At 44.2% G+C, this 23,929-nt stretch overlaps 2 protein-coding genes across 2 annotated transcripts in view; one reads left to right on the top strand and one right to left on the bottom strand.

The window, feature by feature from the left end:
- The window catches only part of Cdk7 (cyclin dependent kinase 7), a 30,102-nt gene extending 21,849 nt beyond the window's left edge, over positions 1–8,253 (top strand). Inside the window, 4 exon segments of the mRNA XM_045133864.1 lie at positions 3,158–3,244; positions 5,562–5,711; positions 7,146–7,293; positions 7,869–8,253. Of these exon segments, the coding sequence (XP_044989799.1) occupies positions 3,158–3,244; positions 5,562–5,711; positions 7,146–7,293; positions 7,869–7,897 (414 nt within the window). The 3' untranslated portion in view covers positions 7,898–8,253.
- A 2,648-nt stretch (positions 8,254–10,901) lies between these two features.
- Positions 10,902–23,929, bottom strand: part of Ccdc125 (coiled-coil domain containing 125) — a 31,603-nt gene continuing 18,575 nt past the window's right edge. Inside the window, exons 7-12 of the mRNA XM_045134147.1 lie at positions 21,550–21,632; positions 19,887–20,002; positions 17,907–18,014; positions 16,492–16,663; positions 13,471–13,601; positions 10,902–11,618 (exon numbers count right to left, since the gene is read on the bottom strand). Coding sequence (XP_044990082.1) covers positions 11,313–11,618; positions 13,471–13,601; positions 16,492–16,663; positions 17,907–18,014; positions 19,887–20,002; positions 21,550–21,632 — 916 coding nt within the window. The 3' untranslated portion in view covers positions 10,902–11,312. The remainder of the gene's footprint in view (positions 11,619–13,470; positions 13,602–16,491; positions 16,664–17,906; positions 18,015–19,886; positions 20,003–21,549; positions 21,633–23,929) is intronic.

Raw genomic sequence — 23,929 nt, 5'->3', positions numbered from 1 at the left:
CATTCTTTCTCTCTCTCTCTGCCTCCTCTCTCAAATATTTTTTTTTTTTAAATTTTTATTTTACTTATTTATTTGAATGAGAGAGAGACAAGAGAGGCAGATAGAGAGAAAATGGGCATGCCAGGGCCTTCAGCCACTGCAAACGAACTCCAGACATCTGGCTTATGTGGATCCTGGGTAATTGAACCTGGGTCCTTTGCCTTTACAGGCAAGTGCCTTAACCCCTAAGCCATGTCTCCAGCCCCTTTTAAAAATTTAGTTTTGGCCGGGCGTGGTGGCACATGCCTTTAATCCCAGCACTCGGGAGGCAGAGGTGGGAGGATTGTGAGTTCGAGGCCACCCTGAGACTCCATAGTGAATTCCAGGTCAGCCTGGGCTACAGTGAGACCCTACCTCGAAATACAAAAAAAAAAAAAAAAAAATTAGTTTTGGGGCTGGAAAGATGGCCTAGCAGTTAAGTGCTTGCCTGTGAAGCCTAAGGACCCCGGTTGGAGGCTCAGTTCCCCAGGTCCCACGTTAGCCAGATGCACAAGGGGGCGCACGCGTCTGGAGTTCGTTTGCAGTGGCTGGAAGCCCTGGTGTGCCCATTCTCTCTATCTGCCTCTTTTCTCTCTGTCTGTCACTCTCAAATAAATAAACAAAAATAAATAAAAATTTATTTTGGGGCTGGAGGACTGGCTTAGCAGTTGAGGCATTTGCCTGCAAAGCCAAAGGACCCAGGTTTGATTCCCCAGGACCCTCGTAATCCAGCAGCACAAGGGGCCACGCGTGTCTGGAGTTGGTTTTCAGAGGCTGAAGGCCCTGGTGTGCCCATTCTGTATCTCTCTTTCTCTCTTTTTTATAAATAAATTATTGTTTTGTTTTGATTTTGATTTTTCTAGGTCAAGTTTTGCTCTAACCCCAGGCTGACCTACAAGTCACTATGTAGTCTCAGGATGGCCTTGCACTCACATAGATCCACTTAACTCTGCCTCCTGAGTGCTAGAATTAAAGATGAGTGCCCTAACATCCAGCCCAGACCTTTTTTGTTTTTGTTTTTAGATAGAAGGCAAATTTCGAGTTCAAAAGCAGATAATTGGATAACCAGAACCAGGGTTGTTTTGTGTTTCTTTGTTAAGAGTCAAATTTGTAGCACCTGTGTAGAACACCAGGCATGCCTTATACACCTATAACCCCACACTTAGGCAGAGACAAGTAAGTAGATTGTTGGAGCTCCTTGGTCAGCAGCCTAGGCCAAAAAAAGGCAAGCCTCAGGTTCAATGAGAGACTGTCTCCATGAAATAAGGTAGAAGAGCTATAGAGGAAAACGTTGAGACCTTTTTTCTTTTATTTATATATTTTGTTTTTTTTGAGGTAGAGTTTCACTCTAGCCCTGGAATTCACTATGTAGTCTCAGGGTGGCCTTGAACCCATGGTGATCCTCCTACCTCTGCTTTCTGAGTACTGGGATTAAAGGCGTGCACCACCACATCTGGCAAAACTTCCTTTTTTAGAACATATTTTTATTTGCAAGCAGAGAAGTCGGGAATGGTGGTGCCAGGGCTTCCTACCACTGCAGGTGAACTCCACAGGCATGGGCCATGTTGTGCATCTGCTTTATGTAGGTACTGGGAAATCAAACCCAGGCCATTAGGCTTTGTAGGCTGGCACCTAGAACTGCCAAGACCTCTTCTTTCTTTTTCAAAAAAATATTTTATTTTTATTTATTTGAGGCAGAGAGAGAGGGAGGGAAGTAGTGATGGAGGGAAAGAATGGACACACCAGGGCCTCCAATCGCTGGAAACAAACTCCAGACACCTAAGCCACGTTGTGACCATGGGACATGCAGCGTCACCTTATGTGGGATCAGGAGAGGCAAATATGGCTTCTTAGGCTTTGCAGGCAAGCAGCTTAACTGCAAAGCCATCTCTCCAGCCCTGGTTTTACTTTTTTTTTTTTAAGTTAATTAATTTATTTGACAGAGAGGGGGGAGCCAGGGCTTCCGGCCACTGCAAAGAAACTCCAGACGTATGTGCCCCCTTGTGCATCTGGCTAACGTGGGTCCTGGGGAATCAAGCCTGGGTCTAACTTTGTCTTTCAAGCTGAGTTCTGCATCCTGAGGGTCTTGCTGTAGTCCTGACTGACCTGGAATGCACTATGTAGTCTCAGGCTGGTCTCCAACTCACAACAATCCTCCTACCTCTGGCCTCTTGAGCTGGGATTAAAGGTCTGCTCTGCTATACCTGGCTCTTTTTTCTTCTTTTCTTATTTGCAAGCAGAGAGGGAGAAAGAGAATGGGTGCTCCAGAGCCTCCTGTTACTGCAAACACACTTTGTGCATCTGGCTTTACGTAGGCACTGGAGAATTGATTCTAGGCTGTCATGCTTTGCAACTAGTGCCTTTAACTGCTGAGCCATCTCCTCAGCCCTGACCATTCTGTTTTAATGCCTGTTATGTAGTAAATTTCGCTGAAGATGTATGAGAAAAGGCTGGAATGTGTCTCATTGGTGATACTTGCCTGATATGCACACAGCTAAATTGAGTCCCTACTCCAGGGAGAAAACACAAATTAGAAGGAAATAAAATGAGTAGTGAAGGTGCTGCTTGCTGTGGTAGCTATCGCACGGTCTACAACCAATGCATGATAGCACCAAGTTAATTTTTTTTTTTTTTTTTTTTTTGAGGTAGTGTCTCATTCTAGCCCAGGGTAAACTGCAATTCACTCCGTAGCTCCAGGCTGGCCTCAAACTTATAGCATTCCTCCTACCTCAGCTTCCCAAATGCTGGGATCAAAAACCTGCACCAGCCAGGCATGGTGGTGCACACCTTTAATCAAAACAAAACAATTTCACTCTATCTAGGCTGACCTGGAATTCGACCTACCTCTGCCTCCTGTGCTGGGATTAAAGGCATACATCACCACACCCGGCTTTTTTTCGTTTGTTTTTTGAGGTAGGGTCTCACTCTAGCCCAGGCTGACCTGGAGTTCACTACGTAGTCTCAGGGTGGCCTTGAATTTACAGTGATCCTCCTACCTCTGCTTCCCAAGTGCTGGGATTAAAGGCGTGCGCCACCACACGTGGTTTACAATTTTCTTTTCTATTATCAAATTTATAACATTATGTATATAACAGCTATCACAAACCACCTAAAGTGTTTGCCTTTTGCTTTCTTTCAGGTTCCTTTTTTGCCAGGAGATTCAGATCTTGACCAGCTAACAAGAATATTTGAAACTTTAGGAACACCAACTGAAGAACAGTGGCCTGTAAGCTGTCATTCATTTTCTTTGAAATGTACTTAGGATTTTATCATTATTTAATTGTCAAATATTTTATTAAGTACTGTCAGGTTACTCCTAAAGAAATGTATTCACTTAAATCTTTGTAGTGCTGGGAAAGAAAGTCAGGTCCTCGCTCATTTGGGCAAGTACTCTGCCACTGAGCTACATCCCCAGCCTCTATTGTCCTAAATTATTAATAAGATAGCCTCAGTATACAATTACAAATGACAAGTCTACAAAGGGAAATGTTAAAATTATGACATCTACCATCTACTGGACTAGAGTGAGATGGGGGTGCCAGGGTCTCTTGCTGCTGTCAATGAGGATCAGACGCGTCAGCCACTTCTTGGGTCTGGCTTGCGTGGGTGGCTGGGAAATTGAACTCAGGCTGACAAGCCTCGCAAGCAGGTACCTCTAACTCCTTCAGGTATCTTCCAGCCTGTTTTGTTTCGTTTTTCAAGGTAGGGTCTTCCTCTAGCCCAGGCATACCTAGAATTCACTCTGTAGTCTCAGGCTAGCCTTGAACTCATGGCAATCCTCCCTGAGTGCTGGGATTAAAGGTGTGCACCACCACACCTGGCTAAATATTTTTTATTTATTTTCAAGCAGAGAGGAAGAAAAAGAGAGACTAATAATGGGCACAAGTGCTGTTGCAAACAAACTCCTCATGCTTGTGGCACTTTGTGCATTTGGCTTTCTGAGTTTACTGTCGAATCAAACCAAGGTCATCAAGCTTTGCAAGAGTTTTTAACCACTGAGCCATCTCCCCAGTCCATGTTGATGTGTCTTTTCAGGTTTTTTTTTTTTGGTTTATTTTGTTGTTGTTGTTTTTCAAGGTAGGGTCTTGCTCTACAATACCATACAGTCTTAATTAAAGTAGCTATGTATTGTCCTTTTCAAAACTATTTCCGAGGTTGAACTCATTGTGATCCTACTATCTCTGACTTCTGGGTGCTGGGATTAAAGGTCTGTGTTTTTAAAGGTTTTTTTTTTTTTTTCTTGTTTTATTTATATTTATTTATTTGAGAGAGAGAGAAAGAGTCAGAGTGCGAGAGAATGGGTACACCGGGGCCTTTAGCCCTGCAAACAGATTCCAGACCCACGTACCATCCTGTGCATCTGGCTTATGTGGGTCCTGGGGAATTGAACCTGGGTCCTTTTTGGCTTTACAGGCAAGTGCCTTAACTGCTAAGTCATCTCTCCAGCCCAATAACCAGTCTTTCTGTATGATTGTCAAAATTTGAATGAAAGCTAAATCATATCAGTTAGAAAATTGATTTCTTGGACTGGAAAGATGGCTTAGCGGTTAAGGCACTTGTGTGTGAAGCCTGAGGATTCACATTCTCTAGGTCCCATGTAAGCCAGACGCATAGTGACACAAGCGTGCAATGTTGCACATGCACACAAGAGTGCAATGTTGCACTTGCACACAAGCAGGTGCATGCATCTGGAGTTTGGCTGGAGGCCCCGGGGCACCAATTCTCTCCCTCTCTCCCTCCCTTTCTTTCTTTCACTTTTTTTTTAAAAGTCTAGTCTGTTGGGCTTGCCTTAAAAAAACAGATAATTGATTTTTTTATTGCGTTAAATCTTCTGTACCATGAATGTACTGCATTATACTGCTCACCACTTTATGTAGATGTTTGTTTATTTTATCAGCATTTATTAGGTCTCAGTAAATGAGCCTATACATGTCTTGTCACATTTCTGACCTGAGTATTTAATTTTTCCTTCTGGTGTAGTTGTAAAGATACTGTTTTCAGTTTTTGTGTTCACGTACTCATTATTCATGTGTACCGCTGTGGTTGATTTTTATATTTATCTTATATCTTATTTTTCCTTCCTTCTCAGTAGTTCTAGTTTTGTTTTTTTGTGTTTTTTTTTTTTTGCTTTGGTTTGGTTTTTTGGTTTTTCGAGGTAGGGTCTCACTGTAGTTCAGGCTGACTTGGAACTCACTATGTAGTCTCAGGTGGCAGCGATCCGCCTGCCTCTGTCTCCTGGGATTCAAGGGGCATGCACCACCACGCCCTGCTTTAGATCACATTTTTATTCTATCTATATGCCGTTCGGTTGTTTATTTTTTTAAATATTTTATTTTATTTTTTGTATTTATTTAAGAGAGAGAGAAATTGATTGGTGCTCCAGGACCTCTAGCATTTGCATGTGCCATCCTGTGTATCTAGCTTATGTGGGTCTTGGGGAATCGAACCTGGGTCCTTTGGCCTTAACTGCAAGCGCCTTACCCACTAAGCTATTTCTTCAGCCCTCTATCGTTTATTTAAATTTGAATTTATTTTCTTTTCAGGACATGTGTAGTCTTCCAGATTATGTGACGTTTAAGAGTTTCCCTGGAATCCCATTACAGCACATCTTCATTGCAGCAGGAGATGACTTGCTGGAACTCATACAAGGCTTATTCCTGTTTAATCCATGTACGCGTATTACAGCCTCACAGGTATTTTAATATGCCTTTATTTAAAAAAAAAAAAAAAAAAAGGTTTAGAGAGATTTTGTTAGATTAAGAGAAAGAATGGAGAAAGTTCCGAGAGCAGGAGAGAGCGGCAGTGGAGGTTGGAGGACCTAACCAGGAGGGCCTGGAGGTTTGGGGAGATAGTGGGCAGCCTTAATACACGTGTTTAAAGTTTTATTTATTTGTTTGAGAGAGTGTGTCTGGGTATGTATATGGGTGCACCAGGACCTGCTGACATTGCAAAGGAATTCCAGACGCATGTACTTCTTGGTGCATCTAGATTTCCATGGGTACGGGGTTAATTGAACCTGGGCTGGCAGGCTTTGCAAGCAAGTGCCTTTAACTTTTGAGTCATCTCCCCAGCTTTTTAATTTTTGAGGGCAGGGAAGCCAGTCTGATTTAGAATTTACTCTAGCCTCAGGCTGGCTCCAAACTCAAAGCAATCCTCCTACCTCTGCCTCCTAAGTGCTGAGATTATAGGCAAGCACTACCACACCCAGCCCTGACATTTTTTTTATATTAGGAAATATAAGGCAAGTCTTCAACATAGCATTCATTGAATGAACAAGTCAGATTTCATAAATAATTCTACCTTAAAAAAATTATTTATTTGAAAGACGGAGAAAGAGAAAAAGAAGGGCCTCCAGGCACTGCAAACAAACTCTAGACACATGTACCACCCTGTTCGTTTGGCTAACATAGATCCTGGGGAATCAAACCTGGGTCCTTTGGCTTTGCAAGTGCTTTAACAGCTAAGCCAACTGTCTAGCCCAAGTGCCTTTAACTGCTGAACCATCTCCCCAGCTCATCTTTTTCTCTTCTTATGGTAATGGAATTAGCCAATCCTAGGATGCTAGGTGTTTACTTGTAGTAATTTGTTTTTCCGAATACTTGGATTTAGGTTTTTAGTTTTTTTTAGTTTTTTTTTTATTTAATTTTTTTTGTTTGTTTTTATTTATTTATTTGAGAGAGACAGGCAGAGAGAGAGAGACAGAGAGAGAGAGAATGGGCATGCCAGGGCCTCCAGCCACTGCAAACGAACTCCAGACGTGTGCGCCCCCTTGTGCATCTGGCTAACGTGGGACCTGGGGAACCGAGCCTCGAACCGGGGTCCTTAGGCTTCACAGGCAAGCGCTTAACCGCTAAGCCATCTCTCCAGCCCAGGTTTTTAGTTTTTGAAAGAGTGTTCACATGGTATTTGTAATACTCTTCAACTATCTAATGGTTATATTTTCCTGCATAGAGTATAGATACTTAAAACTTAATCTATGAACTGCATATGGTTGTGTTTCCCAGCACTAGGGAGGCAGAGACAGGAGAATAGCCACAAGTTTGAAGACAGCCAGTTCTGCATAGCTAGACCCTGTCTCTAAAGGCAAAACAACAAACCCTTGTTTTTGGTTTCTTTTCTTTGAAAAGGCATTGAAAACTAAGTACTTCAGTAACCGTCCAGCACCAACGCCTGGATGTCAGCTGCCAAGACCAAACTGTCCTGTGGAAGCCTTAAAGGAGCAGTCAAATCCAGCCATGGCAACAAAGAGGAAAAGAACAGAGGCCTTGGAACAAGGTAAATTACAGTTTGTTTGTTCATTTATTTATTTGGCAGAGTAAGAGGGGGGAGAGAGAGACAGAGAGAGAATGGGCAGGACAGGGCCTCCAGCCACTGCACACAAACTCCAGATGCATGTGCCCTCTTGTACATCTGGCTAACATGGGTCCTGGAGAATTGAACCTGGGTCCTTTGGCCTTACAGGCAGACATCTTTAACTGCTAAGCCATCCCTCTAGCCCGTAAGTTCCAGTTTTAATAAGAAATTAATTGACTTAGTTTCAAATAGCTTGTGTATAGGTCGTGACCAAATGGTATCTAGGCAATGAAGCCTCTGAGCTTGTCAGATTTCAGTTGTTTAAGTAGATTTGCTCTTACTCTTTTCTTCTGTGGCGACTACGACCTCTGACACTTTGGAGTGTACTTCAGGAAAACTGTCAATGCTGCCGCCTTCCCTTCGGCCTCTTCTTCAGTACTGAATGCTTGCTGTGTGACAATTCCAGCACGAGAAGTAATGGAGTAAATGCACTGACTGGTTAAAACCATTAGAAGGCTAAATGTAAACAACCTTTTTTTGTTTTGTTTCATTTTTAGGAGGATTGCCCAAGAAGCTAATATTTTAGTTACAAACAACATTGGACAGTGTTTTACCACTGAAAGAAATAATGCAAAAGGCAAATGGTGGAAGACAACAGGAAACATGGAGTAAATGCTGTAGAAGTAAATTTGTAAATATTCTATACATGTAAGATATGTAAAACTGCCGGGCGTGGTGGCGCACGCCTTTAATCCCAGCTCTTGGGAGGTAGATGTAGGAGGATCGCTATGAGTTCAAGGCCACCCTGAGACTCCATAGTGAGTTCCAGGTTGGCCTGAGCTAGTGAGACCCTACCTCAAACCCCCTAACCCCCTAAAAAAGATATGTAAAACTATGGGTTATTTTTATTAAATGTATTTTAAAATAAAGTATTTTACTGTAGTTTTTATGAGTGTAAACACAAGTTCACATCTCATGTATATTTGAACATGCATTAGAAAAGTTCTAATACACAGCCAGGTGTGGTGGCGCATACCTTTAATCCCAGCACTCGGGAGGCAGAGGTAGGAGGATCACTGTGAGTTCGAGGCCACCCAGAGACTACATAGTGAATTCCAGGTCAGCCTGGACTACAGTAAGACCCTCCCTTGAAAAAAAACAACAAAAAATATTAGTAATAAAATAAAATTCACTGTGTAGCCCAGTCTGACCATGAACTCACTGTTGGTGTTCCTGCCTTAGTCTCCTGAATACTAAGATGACCAGCATGTGATGCTGTGCCCAGATCCCTTAATTTTCTTTAATTCCTATTGTTTTCCTTTTCCTCTCCCCTAGGAAATGACTTCTTAAAAAAAAACAAAAAAACTTCATTGTCACCTTTCATACATATAGATAATATACTATGATGATAATCCCCTCCTACCCCTCCCTATTTCCCTACCCAAATTTCTCTTTTTTAAAATATTTTATTTTTATTTGTTTATTTGGGAGAGAGAGAATGGGCATGCCAGGGTCTCCAGCTATTGCAAACAAACTCCAGATGCATGTGCCACCTTGTGCATTTGACTTATGTGGGTCCTGAGGAATTATATCGAGGTCCTTTGGCTTTTCAGGCAAATGCCTTAACTGCTAAGTCATCTCTCCAGCCCCTCCCTTCCCAAATTTCCCCTCCACTGAATCCTTTCCTCTTTCCAACTTAGACTATCTTCTTTTATTTTTTTTATTTTTATTTTTTTTTAGTTTTTCAAGGTAGGGTCTCACTTCAGCCCAGGCTGACCTGGAGTTCACTGTGTAGTCTCAGGGTGGCCTTGAATTCATGGCAATCCCCCTACTCTGCCTCCCAAATCCTGGGATTAAAGGCGTGCGCCACCATGTCCAGCTATCTACTTATTTTGAGGTAGGGTTTCCACACTAATCCAGGCTGACCTGGAATTCACTATGCAATCTCAGAATCTCAGTGTGGGCTCGAACTCATGGTGATCCTCTTACCTCTGTCTCCCAAGTGCTGGGGTTAAAGGCGTGTACCACCATGCCTGGCTTTCTTCTATTTTGATGTCATTTTTACCCTTCTATTTTGCAGTTCTTATGCATGTAGCATCAGTCACTGTGAAAGCCACATTGTGTCTAGGTTTTTTATTACATTTTCAGTAGCAGGCAGGAATTTCCTATAGAATGAGCCTCAAATCTAATCAGAGAGCAGTTGTTTTTTTCCCCCATAACAGGCTACCATTGCACAGATTGGAATAATTGGCCTAGCTGGCCAGCCATTAATCTTGTGTGGTCCACTTCTGGTTAAGACCTTTGATGACTTTTCTCCCCCAGCAGTGCTGGAATTAAAGGCGTGACCCACCAGCCTGGCTTGTTTTGTTTTATTTATTTATTTTCAAGGTAAGGTCTCACTTTGGCCCAGGCTGACCTGGAATTCTTAGGGTGGCCTCGAACTCACAGTGATCCTCCTGCCTCTGCCTCCCGAGTGCTGGGATTAAAGGCATGAGCCACCACGCCCGACATTATTTTTTTTTAGTAACCCATTCATCTTTCAATAGTGTACTGTAGTTTTCATGATTTTATGTATGCTTTATAATTTTCTTGCTGTTAATTTATAGTTTAATCCCATTGTGAGCAGATAGATATTTCAACTTTCCTGTATTTGGTGAGATTTGTATACTAATACATGGTCTATTTTGGAGAATGTTCCATGTGCTACTGAGAAGAATGTATATTCTGCAGCATTTGGATGGGATGTTCTGTAGCTACCTGTTAGGTCCATTTGTTCTATGACAGAGACAGGGTTTTTGATAGGTACCCGGGCTGCCCTTGCAATTCTCATGCCTCACACCTACCACACACACACACACATATTGTTTCTTTTTTTGTTTTTCAAGGTAGGGTCTCATTCTAACCCAGGCTGACCACTGTGTGGTCTTAGGATGTCCTCAAACTCATAGCAGTCCTTCTACCTCAGCCTCCCAAGTACTGGGATTAAAAGTGTATGCCACCACACCCAGCCATAGTTTTTTTTAATTATTTATTTGCAAGCAGAGAAAGAGGAGTGGATGTGCTAGGGCTTCCACCTGTTCCAAACCAACTCTAGATGCATGCACTACTTTGTGCATCTGGCTTTATGTGGCTACTGGGGAATTGAACCCAAGTTGTTAGGTTTTGCAAGCAAGTGCCTTAACTGCTGAGCCATCTCTCCACCCTTATAAATAATTTGTAGGTAGAATAATTATTTTATACTTTTTTAATTTTTCTGTTTATAAGACATTGGCAAACTGAAAAGTTCATAAATATGGAAATTAGTAGATAAAATATTAACTAATAAATTTATTGTAAAAAGTAGAAACATTGATTATTTAAGTTGCCTTTTAACATTTTAAAAAATATGATCAAGCTGGGCGTGGTGGCGCACACCTTTAATCCCAGCACTCGGGAGGCAGACGTAGGAGGATTGCCGAGAGTTCGAGGCCACCCTGAGACTACACAGTGAATTCCAGGTCAGCCTGGGCTAGAGTGAGACCCTACCTCAAAAAAAACAAAACAAAACAAAATGATCAAAATACATTATGTATCAAAAACATTAAATCTACTTTATTTAGTTAATAATATGTATAGTCATTTTTTCTTCATAGATTCATTCATTCATCTTTTTTTTTTTTTTTTTTGAGACATTGCACCCCGGTCTGGCCTTGACCTCACAAGATCCCCATGCCTCAGTGTTGGGTTTAAGTGTAAGCCACCACACACAGTGGGGAATCACAGCAAGAGCCTCACGCAGCCTTCAGCCTTTTGTTTTTGAGGTAGGGTCTCACTCTAGCCTCAGGCTGACATGGAATTCACTATGCAGTCTCAGGCTGGCCTTGAACTCACACAGTCTCCCAAGTGCGCAGTCTCCCAAGTGCTGGGAGTAAAAACGTAGGCCACCACGCCTGGCCTGCATCCCAGCTTTCAATGTCTCTTGACTTTTAACAGCTTGCATTCTAATGCCTACTGGTTTCTCTTCAACATAAACTTGATGGCAAAGAATGGGACCGTTTATGGGTTCTTGAGTAGTCTGGAGCTCTTTGTGGGTGCTGCCCTGAACAAAAACAGCCCCCATGGTTACAAATTTGCACACCTGAGTGTATTGGATCACCTAGAAGAGAGAGTTCTGAAGTTTTATGCCAGGGGGTTTTGAGTAGAAAATCCTCTTCGGTAGGATGTTTTTCCGTCTGCTGCTTCGAGGTAATGTCTGTGTTTTCCAGTGCCCGAGCAAGCATATAGCTGACCTTTCTTTGGTGAGCCAGGGCTTCCTCCTTGTCATTCAGCTGAACACACAGATTAAAAACATACCAGTTAGGAAATCAGGGAGCGTATTCAAAGAAAGTACTGTTTCAAGTAGGGTCTTGCTCTAGCTCTGGGTGACCTGGAATTCACCATGTAGTCTTACAATAGCCTCAAACTCATGGTGATCCTCCTACCTCTGCCTCCCAAGTGCTGGGATTAAAGGCATGCACCACCATGCCCGGTGAAAACTAGCTTTTTTTTAAGGTAGTTTTTGTTAGAGATTGAGGCCCAAAGAGAATCACAAGATAACCACCTCACATGACGTGTCTCCCTGACAGAAAAAGGGACTGGAATTCACTATGTAGTCTGAGGGTGACCTTGAACTCACTGTGATCCTCCTACTTCTACCTCCTAAGTGCTGGGATTAAACATGCGCCACCACACCTGGCAGAGGTAGGATTGTCATGAGTTCCAGGTCAGCTGGGCTAGAGTGAGACCCTACCTTGAAAAACATAAAACGGTGTGGTGGCACACGCCTTTAATCCCAGCCCTCAGGAGGCAGAGGTAGGAGAATCACTGGGAGTTTGAGGCCACCCTGAGACTAGTGAATTCCTGGTCATCCTGAGCTAGAGTGGGACCCTACCTTGAAAAACCAAAATAAATAAATAAATAAATAAAACATATATATATATATATATATATATATATATATATATATATACACACACACACACATATACATATATATATATATACTCTTTAATTCATTTAGTTGCAAGCAGAGAGAGAGAGAGACAGAATGGGTGTGTCGGGGCATCCAGCTGCTGCAAATGAACTCCAGATGCATGCGCCACTGTGCATCTGGCTTTATGTGGGTCCTGGGGAATCAAGCCTGGATTGTTAGGCTTTGCACACAAGCACCTTAATTGCTGGACCATCTCTCCAGCCCCCATTCAGATTTTTTTTGGGGGGAGGGGTTCAAGGTAGGGTCTCACTCTAGCCCAGGATGACCTGGAATTCACTATGTATTCTCAGGGTGGCCTCCAACTCATGGTGATTCTTCTACCTCTGCTTCCCAAGTGCTGGGATTAACGGCGTGTACTACCAGGCCCAGCTCAGATTTTTTTTGATACTGGCGCTTCCTGATTGGGCCAGTTTGCCAATGAGCCCAGGGGTCTCCCCCGCCTCTGCCTCCCTAGTGCTGGGATTACAAGCATGTGTCATTGTGTCTGCAATTTTGCACGAGTCTTAGGATCAAACTCAGGTCCTCAAGCTTGTGAGGCAAGTACTTTACCAACGGAACTACCTCCCCACCACCTAATCTAGAATGTTCTTGACGCATGTGCATGGGGAATGTTTCTAAAAAGAAAACCTGATGTTAGTGTTGCTCCTATAAGCCATCTGGGCAGGAGGGGGAAGACTATACATATGTGTATCATATAAATGCGTACTTAGCCTAAGAGACAGTGAAGTTATTCATATCTAAAATGATTTTGATATGTTCATATGCAAATAAATCTTTAGCCTTAGATATGTTTGTTCAAATCCCAAGTCAATGTCTTAGCTTGCCTTCTGTGGAAGAACGACTGGACTGCTTTCAGGATTGTGCTGATGATTAAAAGGCGTCACGGTGCCTTGAACACTTAAATGCATGCGTGCATACTTCTGTCCCAAGCCACATAGCTGACTTCAGGTACTTGAGTGAGCAACTGAGCCCTTCTTGAGAGCTGACACTTTAAACCTGCCCAGAGGGGGCCGGGGTAGAAGTGGCAGGGAGAAGATCGTGAACGTGGAGAAAGGATGGAAAGGACAAGTACAGCTTTGAATGAGGTGGAGGCCCTTGAGCATCTTAACCACAAGCCCTCGGGGAAGAAGCTGAGGGAAAGTACTCACCATGTCTATTAGCATCTTAAAGACTTCTTGGGAATGGTTCTGGTCTTCAGCTCCCTTGGAAATAAGTTCTGAAGGCAGTATACCCAACAGTTTCTGTGCCAAGGTCTTCTTACTCCTTGGTGATGGAGTTCCTAGAATGGAACATGAAAATCCAAGCTGAGAAAAGTGCACTCATTATGGGGCCATGGCAGCCCATGCCTTTATTTTATGTGTGTACTGTGGATCTGAACTCATGACCTCATACTTGCACAGCAAGCAGTTTACCCACTGACCATCTCCCAAGCCCTGAGCTTCATTTTCTTTACCTCTAAAATTCTCTAAAATGAGAATATTACCTACTTGCCCTTATGTTATTTTTTTATTTTGTATTTTTTAAAAATATTCTCGGGCTGGAGAGATGGCTTAGCGGTTAAGCGCTTGCCTGTGAGGCCTAAGGACCCCGGTTTGAGGCTCGATTCCCCAGGATCCACATTAGCCAGATGCACAAGAGGGCGCACACATCTGGAGTTTGTTTGCAGTGGCTGGAAGCCCTGGCATGCCCGTTCTCTCTTTCTCTCTGTCTGTTTCTCTCTCTGTCTGTCACTCTCAAATAAATAAGAATAAACAAAAAATAAAAATTAAAAAATTAAAAAATATATTCTATTTAAGGCTGGAGAGATGGCTTAGTGGTTAAGACACTTGCCTGCAAAGCTAAAGGACCACGGTTTGATTCCCCAGGACCTATCTAAGCCAGATGCACAAAGTGGCATATGCATCTGGAATTCATTTGTAGTGGCTGGAGCACCCACTCTCTCATTCTCTCTCTATCCCTCTTGCTCTCTCAAATAAATATATTTTTTAAAGATATATATATTTTTAAATATTATTTGTCCATTTTTTATTTATTTATTTGAGAGTGACAGACACAGAGCAAAAGACAGATAGAGGGAGAGAGAGAGAGAATGGGCGCGCCAGGGCTTCTGGCCTCTGCAAGCGAACTCCAGATGCATGCGCCCCCTTGTGCATCTGGCTAACGTGGTACCTGGGGAATCGAGCCTCAAACCGGGGTCCTTAGGCTTCACAGGCAAGCGCTTAACCACTAAGCCATCTCTCCAGCCCTAAAGATATATTTTATTTATTTGAGACAGAGAACGTCAGATACAGAATGGGCATGCCAGGCCTTCAGCCACTGCAACCGAACTCCAGATGCATGCACCACCTTGTGCATCTGGTTTGTGTGAGTACTGGGAAACTGAATCTGGGTCCTTTGGCATTACAGGCAAGTGCCTCAACCACCAAGCCATCTCTCCAGCCCTGTTGTTTTTGAGACAGGGTTTCACTCTAACCCAGGCTGACCTGGAATATACTATGTAGTTCAGGCTGGCTTCCAACTCACAGTGGTCCTCCTACCTCTTCCTCTTGAATGCTGGGATTAAAGGAATGCTTTGGACTGGACATGATGGTGCACATCTTTAATCCCAGCACTCAGGAGGTAGAGGTAGGAGAATTACCATGAGTTCAAGGCCAGCCTGAGACTACATAGTGAATTCCTGGTCTGTCTCAGCTAGAGTGAGACCCTACCTTGAAATAAATAAAATAAAAATAGGGCTGCAGAGATGGCTCAGAGGTTAAGGCATACAAAGCCTAACAACCCAGGTTTGATTCCCCAGTGCCCACATAAAGGCAGATGTACAAAGTAGCGCATGCGTCTGGAGTTTGTTTGCAGTGGTAAGAGACCCTAGCATGCCATTCTTTCTGTCTCTGCTTGCAAATAAATAACGTGTGTGTGTGTGCATATAATATTTGGGTGGGGGGGCTGAGGTAGGGTCTCACTCTAGCCCAGGCTGACCTGGAATTCACTATGGAGTCTCAGGGTGGCCTGAGAGTCACAACAATCCTTCCACCTCTGCCTCCTGAGTGCTGGGATTAGAGGTGTGCGCCATCATGCCTGGCTTGCAAATAAATATTTAAAAAAATAAAAATAAAAAATCCTTAATCTTACCACTTGGGAAGCCTCGGGGGAAAAAAAAAGACAAAGAAAGAGCATATAACCTATGTCAAGAAGTTGTCTGAACTACCATAACAAAAACAAAGTTGGTACTTGTGTTACTGAATTTAGGAAATCACTGATCCCAGACTGGGTTTTTTTTTTCAGTCTGACTGCCTAACCACCGAGCCCTCATGATTCTGTCTTGGCCTCCCTCCCCCTGCAATGGATTGTAGGCATTATGTGACACGCTTTCTCTGAGGATGCTGGGGTCAAGCTCAGGTCTTCATTCTTGCTGTGCCTCCCAAGTGTTGGGATTAAAGGTGTGCACACCACGCCCGCCTCCTTTGTTGTTTTTGAAGTACTCCAGCCAACCCTCTGCCTCTGCCCCTGAGTGTCTGCATGACAGGCATGCGCCACCATACCCAACGAATCAGCACTTCAAGTTTTGTTCTGCTAAGCACAGTCTCGAATAAATGAAATACAGAAGTACTCTAAAAGAGCTTCTCCTCTCACTTTATGATTTCATTGATTCCAATAGCTTATCTGCACATGTCATTGCCAGTGACTCCTTTTTCTCCAGTAATTGCTACTTTTTTCTGACATGGTTTAATTGCATAGCCCAGGCTGGCCTCAAACTCTCAAACCCTCCTGCTTCAGCCTCCTGAGTACTGGGATCACAGTTACGCACCACCATGCTTGGTGTATCGTAATTGCTACATTTTAAGGTTTATTATATATTTTATATCTATCTATCTATATATATATATATATTGAGAGCAAGAAAGAGAGAGAGAGAATGGTCACATCAGGGCCTCTAGCCAAACACACGTCCCACCTTGTGCATCTGGCTTATGTGCATACTGGAGAATTGAATCTGGATCCTTAGGCTTTGCAGGCAAGCGCCTTATCTACATAAGCCATCTCTCCAGCCCATAGTTGCTAAATTTTAAAAGAGTCACAATGACATGTGAAATTTCAATTACATCTCCCTTGAATTTTGATTCTAACCCAAACCAACTAAACCTGGCCTGAGCACAGTGCGGCACGGTTACCATCCTCCGTAAGGAGCTTCCCACTGAGCCGCGGTGCTTTTCTGCACATCTTGTCCATCTGGGTCAGTCTCAGCACGTGATCGTTTTTCCTCATCAGCTGTTGCTCAAATGCAATTCTGAACGCATCTGCCATCATGTAAGCTTCTTCTTTACTCTTCTGCAAAAGTTCCAACTGATGTTGAAAGGAAGTGGGAGATGTCAGAGGTAAAACCAGAATGGTTCTTGACTACGCAATCTGCCTTGCACTGACCCTTTAAAAGCCCAGCAGTAGCCCGCTTGGGTGGATCACCGGCAGTTCTCCTCGTGTCTGCCAAACCCCACCAAGCCAACCCCTTGGAGCTCGAACGACCCTGGCTAGGCCCTGTGTGTCCTGCATGATCCTGGAGGAAGGGCACAGCTAGAGAGAAGGGAGGATGGCAACTGCCCTTCAGTTTAGACAAAAGCACTGGACATCTCTTTCCAGTATCTCCTGTAGCCTAACCCAACTCTGACCTATGTTACGTTTTTACTAATGGAGTGCTAATGCTTGGCCGTTAGCTTTCCTATGTGGTCGAAAGGCTTTAAATTCCATTCCTTCAATTAGAAATACAGTGAATTACAAATTGCTTTGCAAACATATTTGTAATTCCAGCTCAATTACAAGGACAGCTATCAATTATTAAATAAATGCCTGGCAGTTCATGACACTATGCCAAACATTATATGTCTGCCTCCTCTATTCTTACAACAGCGCTATAACACAGTAGTTATGATCCCTCATTTGCCATATGAGATACTGAGTCTCCTGCCCACAACCACAGAGAGAGTGAATGATGGAGCTAAGGTGCACGCTGGTCATGCTGGCTTGAAGCTTCCTTCTGTACCCCACTGCATGTCTTTCTTTTTTATTTTTCGTTTTTCGAGGAAGGGTGTCTCTTTAGCCCAGGCTGATCTGGAATTCACTATGTAGTCTCAGGGTGGCCTCGAACGCACAGTGATCTTCCCAGCTCTGCCTCCACGTGCTGGGATTAAAGGCGTGGGTCACCATGCCCAGCCCCACTGCTGTTCAGTTCCACGTTCATCCCCTGGTACCAAGAGTTAATACTAGTGGTTCTAAGCATTAAATGTACCTTTCCCCTTTACTATATAGCAATGTTAGGGGCCGATATAAACGAGAAAATGTTAATTTAGGAACTGTTAGCTACAAACTTAGGGAAACCAACTTATGTGGTTTCAAACATCATGCCACATACTGTTTGTATTGTGGAGCCAAGTGATCGAAATCCAGTCAGCAAGTTGTGCTGACACATGACACTAAGGCCCAAGTTTCCACAGCCAGTGATGCTAAGCTGGCGTTAACTGTGACAGACACCCCGTTATTCCATTAACAGAGCAACGGAACAAAGCTTCTGCTGCCATGATCGCGTGACAGGTACCTCGTGCTTGAGTTGAAGAACCAGCTTCCGAGCGGATGCCGCCATCCTGGCACACGAACAGGGATTCCCTCCGGGACCACGACACAGGCAGGCTCCAAGGACTGCGAGCTGGAAACCCAAGAGGATTGCCTCTGGCAGTAGGTAACGTTGCCCCAGCTGCACACAGGCACAGGGCACCTGCCCACCACGCACATTATCATTCAAGATTCCAAGCCAAAGTAAGTGGAAAGGGAAGGAGATATGTATATAAAGTTGAGGGCTGGATTGACGGCTCAGTGGTTAAGGTGCTTGCCCACGAAGCCTAAGGTCCCAGGTTCATATTGTTCAGGGCCCACGTAAGCCAGATGCACAAAGTGGCGCGTGCGTCTGGGTTTCGATTGCAGTTGCTAGAGGCCCTGGTGCACCCATTTTTCTCTGTCTGCCTTTCTTTCTCTCAAAAAAAAAAAAAGGGGGGGTCGGCTGTGGTGGTGCACACCTTTAATCCCAGCACTCGGGAGACAGAGGTAGGAGGATTGCCATGAGTTTGAGGCCACCCTGAGACTCCATAGTGAATTCCTGGTCAGACTGAGCTAGAATGAGACCCTACCTTGAAAAACCAAAAAAAAAAAAAAAAAAAAAAAAACCACACACACACAAAAAAAAACTGAGACAAGGGTTTCAAGATCCAAGTGAGATTAACCACAAATGAGAATGTCAATATTTGCAATGAAAACTTCAAAGAATTCCATCTTCTTCTTCTTTTTTTTCCCAAGGTAGGGCCTCGCTCTAGCCCAGGCTGATCTGGAATTAACTATGTGCCCTCAGTATGGCCTCGAACTCACAGTGATCCTCCTACTTCTGCCTCCTGAGTGGTGAGATTAAAGGCGTGCCCTACCACACCTACCCTGAGACTCCATAGTGAATTTCAGGTCAGCCTGAGCTAGAGAGAGACCATATCTCAGAAAAATGAAAATTGAATTATTACCCACTTGAGCTAGGCATGTTGGCACACACCTTTAGTCCTAGCACACAAGAAGCTGAGGTAGGAGGATTGCTGTAAACTTGAGGCCAGCCAGGATGACAGGGTGAGTGCCAAGTAAAGTTGGGCTAAAGCGAGGCCTTATTTCCACCTTTTGGGCCCTATGTATTAAATGTGTCAATCTATGTAAACCACTTAGAACCACGTGTGGCACTTGCTGAGGACAAAGTCGTAGTCTCTTTTACTAAGAGTCTTAGGTTGAGGGGCTGGAGAGATGGCTTAGCGGTTAAGTGCTTGCCTGTGAAGCCTAAGGACCCCGGTTCGAGGCTCGATTCCCCAGGACCCACGTTAGCCAGATGCACAAGGGGGTGCATGCATCTGGAGTTCGTTTGCAGTGGCTGGAAGCCCTGGCGCACCCATTCTCTCTCTCTGCCTCTTTCTCTCTGTCTCTGTTGTTCTCAACTAAATAAAAATTAAAAAAAAAAATTTAAAAAGAGTTCTTAGGTTGAAGTTCTTTCTGTCAGTGAGAGAGCATGCGAGCATGCTTAGTCCTCAGTTGATACACTCCAAGACCCTGTGTCCCTTATTATCCAAAGTCCCACACTGCAAGCCAGTGACGGGACATCAGTCTTGTCACCTTGGGAAATAACCGAACCGATCTAGCACCTGCTTTGAAGCCCTTGGTACTGTGCTGGGGATTAGATGAGATAACCTCTTCTGCTGTCAGCCCCTGTGCACCTGAAGCGAGGCACGTCTCACACAGCCGCGGCTATGACTGTTCGACTGGGAACGAGGTGGGGCAGGAAGCGGGCGGCACCTTCCCTGATGTGCGCGAGCGACGGGCACGGCTCGGGGCATGGATCAGCGAGGTTGGAAGAAGCTGACTTGGGGAAGTCTCTGGGCTTCTCCCACCTTAGTCACGACACCTAAGCGTGGTGTGACCCTGGGACCCGCGGCGGAGGAGAGGAGAGGAAAGCAGGCAGGGTCCCTTCCACGCTCGGCTTTCGCACGCGCACACCCACCTCCAGACCCGACACCTCGGCGAGGCCGCTCGCGTCCCGGCCCGTGCGCTCCCGGGCCATCTTCTGCTGCTTGACATCAAGCACGGCCAGGGCCTCCAAGCACCTCCGATTCAACACTAGAAAGGGCCCCACAGGTCGCGTTATTTCACAGGCCAGTCGGAGTGCTGGAAATACTTTGGAACTAGATTGAGGTGGTAGCTGCGCAGTGGTGTCAATGCTGTTGAGTTGCTTTTTTTGTGTGTGTGGTACGTGGCGTATACATGTGTATATGCCTTTGCAGTACCCCTTGTGCATGCCTGTTGCAGGATGCACTCGCTGGCGGTGGCTGGAATGGAAAGGTGGGTGTCCTGCTCCATTGCTCTTCCGTCTATTCTTGGGCCCAGCAGGAGTCTCTTAATGGTCATGAAGCTTGTAGTGTTTTCACTAGCTTGGGGCAGTTCTTGGGTCTCTGCTCCCCAGTGGATGTTGGGTTACAGGTATGCATGGCCATGCTCAGCTGTGTTTTTATTTTTTTTTTTGAGATAGGGTCTCACTCTCGCTCAGGCTGACCTGGAATTCACTATGTAGTCTCAGGGTGGCCTTGAACGCACAGTGATCCTCCTACCTCTGCCTCCCAAGTGTTGGCATCAAAGGCGTGCACTACCATACCCAGCTAAAACTGATTTCAATATACTTATGCTTATGATAAGCATAAAATTCTTTTTTTTAATATTTACTTTTTAAATATTTTTTATTTATGAGAGAGAGAGAATGGGCATGCCAGGGCCTCCAACCACTGCAAATGAACTCCAGACTCATGAGCCGCCAGGTGCACCTGGCTTACATGGGTTGTGGGGAATTGAACCTAGGTCCTTTGGCTTTGCAGGCAAGCATCTTAACTGCTAAACCATGTCTCCTGCCCTAGATTATTATTTTTTAATTATTTTAATTATTTACTCATTTGAGGACAAAGAGGCAGAGAGAGAGTTGGTGCGCCAGGGCCTCTAGTCACTGTAAACAAACTTCAGGTGCATGTGCCACCATGTGCATCTGGCTTTATGTGGGTCTTGGGGAGCTGAACCAGGGTCCTTAGGCCTTGCAGGCAAATGCCTTACCTGCTGAGCCATATCTCCAGCATTTTTGCTTTTTTAAAAACATATTTTATTTATTTATTAGAGAGAAGGAGGGAGACTGAGAGGAAGAGAATGGGCATGCCAAGGCATCCAACCACTGCAAGTGAACTCCAGACGCATGTGCCACCTTGTGCATCTGGCTTACTTGGGTCCTGGAGATTTGAACCAGGGTCCTTAGGCAAGTGCCCTAACCACTAAGCCATCTCTCCAGCCCCCTTTTTCTTTCTTCTTCTTCTTTTATTAATATTTATTTGCAAGCAGAGACAGAATCAATGGGCATGCGAGGGCATCATGCCACTCCAAGTAAACTCAAGATGCAAGGACCTTAACTGCTGAGCCATTTCACTGGCCCTAGATTTTCAAAGAATAACCTAAGCCGGGCATGATGGCACTGGGGAGGCAGAGGTAGGAGGATCACCGTGAGTCTGAGGCCACCCTGAGACTACATAGTGAATATCAGGACAGCCTAGGCTAGAGTGAGACCCTGTCTTACAAAGACCAACAAAAAGGAAAAAAAAATAATAATAATCAAAACACCACTCTTTACTTACCTGCATTTTCAGACTTCAGCATTTTAATTTCTTCTGTTTTCACTTTCAGATTCTCTTTGAGGACTACGTTGTCACAATTTAGTCTAGAAACAACCAAGCTCAAGTTAACTACAACATTAATACTTTCTCACTGAATGAAAAGCAAAATATTTTTTGGTTTATCAAGGTAGGGTCTTGCTCTAGCCCACGCTAACTTGGAATTCACTATGTAGTCTCAGGGTGGCCTCGAACTTATGGCAATCCTCCTACCTCTGCCTTCCAAATGCTAGGATTAAAAGTGTGTGCCACCATGCCCAACTTTGAATAAATGTATTTTTTATTTCTATAAGTTAAACACAAAAGCCTTAATATAATTTTCCTCCTTCAAAGAATTCTAGAATGTGGTCAAGGATTAAAAAGCCAGGAATTCTCAATTCTCAATAAATGTTATACAGAAATTCTTCTGTTCTTTGTTTCAAAATGAACAGTTAAGAAATAACAAATTCAGCCGGGTGTGATGGTGCATGTCTTTAATCCAAGCACTTGGGAGGCAGAGGTAGGAGGATTGCCGTGAGTTTGAGGCCACCCTGAGACTACATAGTTAATTCCAGGTCAGCCTAAACCAGAGTGAGACCCTACCTCAGAAAGCCAAAAAAAAAAAAGAAATAACAGATTCAAGGCCCAGTGCAGTGGCAGTAGTATATGCCTTTTATCCCAGCACTTGAGAGACTGAGGTAGGAGGAATGTCATGAGTTCAAGACCAGTTTGGACTACAGAGTGAGCTCCACGTCAGCCTAGGCTAGAATGAAACCCTGCCTCAAAAGAGAAGGGAAAGGGAGGGGAGGGGAGGAAAACAAATAACATGGGGAAAAAAAAAAGAGCCAGATGTGATAGCACACGCCTTCAATCCCAGAATTTGGGAGGTAGAAATAGGAGGATCTCCATGAGTTCGAGGCCACCCTGAGACTACATTCTGGTCTAGAGGAAGACCCTATCTGGAAAAACAAAAACCAAATAAACAAAAAAAATTTAAAAATAGGTTCTAGCCAGGCATAATAGCATAAAGCTGTAACAACAGTACTTGGGAGGCTGAGGCAGGAGGATCAAAAGTTCAAGGCTAGTCTGGCTACATAGTGAGAACCTATGAAAAATAAATAGGTATAAACTAAAGCCACTTGTAACTTGAAACATCAGATAATTTTCTAAGTCAATGGTTTTTTTGTAAATATATAAATAGAATTATTAAGTGAAAAGCTGAGCATGGTGGCTCTCATCTGTAGTTCCGGAATTTGGGAGGCTATGGTAGGAGGGTCTCCACAAGCTACAGTTCAAGTACAGCAAGAGCAACAAAGGGAGACTTTGTCTCAAAAGTCATAACAGGAGGCTGGAGAGATGGCTTAGCGGTTAAGGTGTTTGCCTGCAAAGCCAAAGGATCACGGTTCAGTTCTCCAGGACTCTCATAAGCCAGATGCACAAGGCGGCACATGCATCTGCAGTTCATTTGCAGTGGCTGGAGGCCCTGGCGCACCCACTCTCTCCCTCTCTCTTTCAAATAAATAAAATAGTTAAAAATAAAATCAAAACAGGACTGGAGAGAGAGCAGTTAAGGCCCTTGCCTGCAAAGCCTAACAACCTGAGTTCAATACCCCAGGACCCACATAAAGCCAGATACACAAAGTGGCACACACATCTGTAGTTCCTTTGCAGTGGCTAGAGGCCTTATTGTGCCCATTCTCCCTCTTTCTCTCTCTCTCCCCCTCTCCTTGCAAATGAATAATTTTATTTAGATTTTATATTTATTTATTTACTAGAGACAGAAAGGAGGGAGAGTGTGAGAATGGGCACACCAGGGCCTCTAGCCACTGCAAACAAACTCCAGACATATGTGCCACCATGTGCATCTAGCTTACGTGGAAACCGGAGAATTGAACCAGGGTCCTTAGGCTTCACAGGCATACACCTTAACTGCTAAGCCATCTCTCCAGCCCATAATTTTTTTTTTTAAGAAGGCCAGTGCAGGGCTGGAGAGATGGCTTAGTGGTTAAGCGCTTGCCTGTGAAGCCTAAGGACCCCGGTTCGAGGCTCGGTTCCCCAGGACCCATGTTAGCCAGATGCACAAGGGGGCGCAGGCATCTGGACTTTGTTTGCAGTGGCTGGAAGCCCTGGCATGCCCATTCTCTCTCTCTCTCTCTCTCTCTCTCTCTGCCTCTTTCTCTCTCTCTGTCACTCTCAAATAAATAAATAAAAATGAACAAAAAAAATTAAAAAAAAAAAAGAAGGCCAGTGCATGGGTGTGATGGCACACACCTTTAATCCCAGCACTCAGGAGGCAGAGGTAGGAGGACTGCCATGAGTTCAAGGCCACCCTGAGACTACACTGTGAATTCCAGGACAGCCTGGA

The sequence above is a fragment of the Jaculus jaculus genome, chromosome 14, assembly GCF_020740685.1.
Source record: "Jaculus jaculus isolate mJacJac1 chromosome 14, mJacJac1.mat.Y.cur, whole genome shotgun sequence".
NCBI lineage: Eukaryota > Metazoa > Chordata > Mammalia > Rodentia > Dipodidae > Jaculus > Jaculus jaculus.
This window is presented reverse-complemented; position numbering and strand designations above follow the sequence as displayed.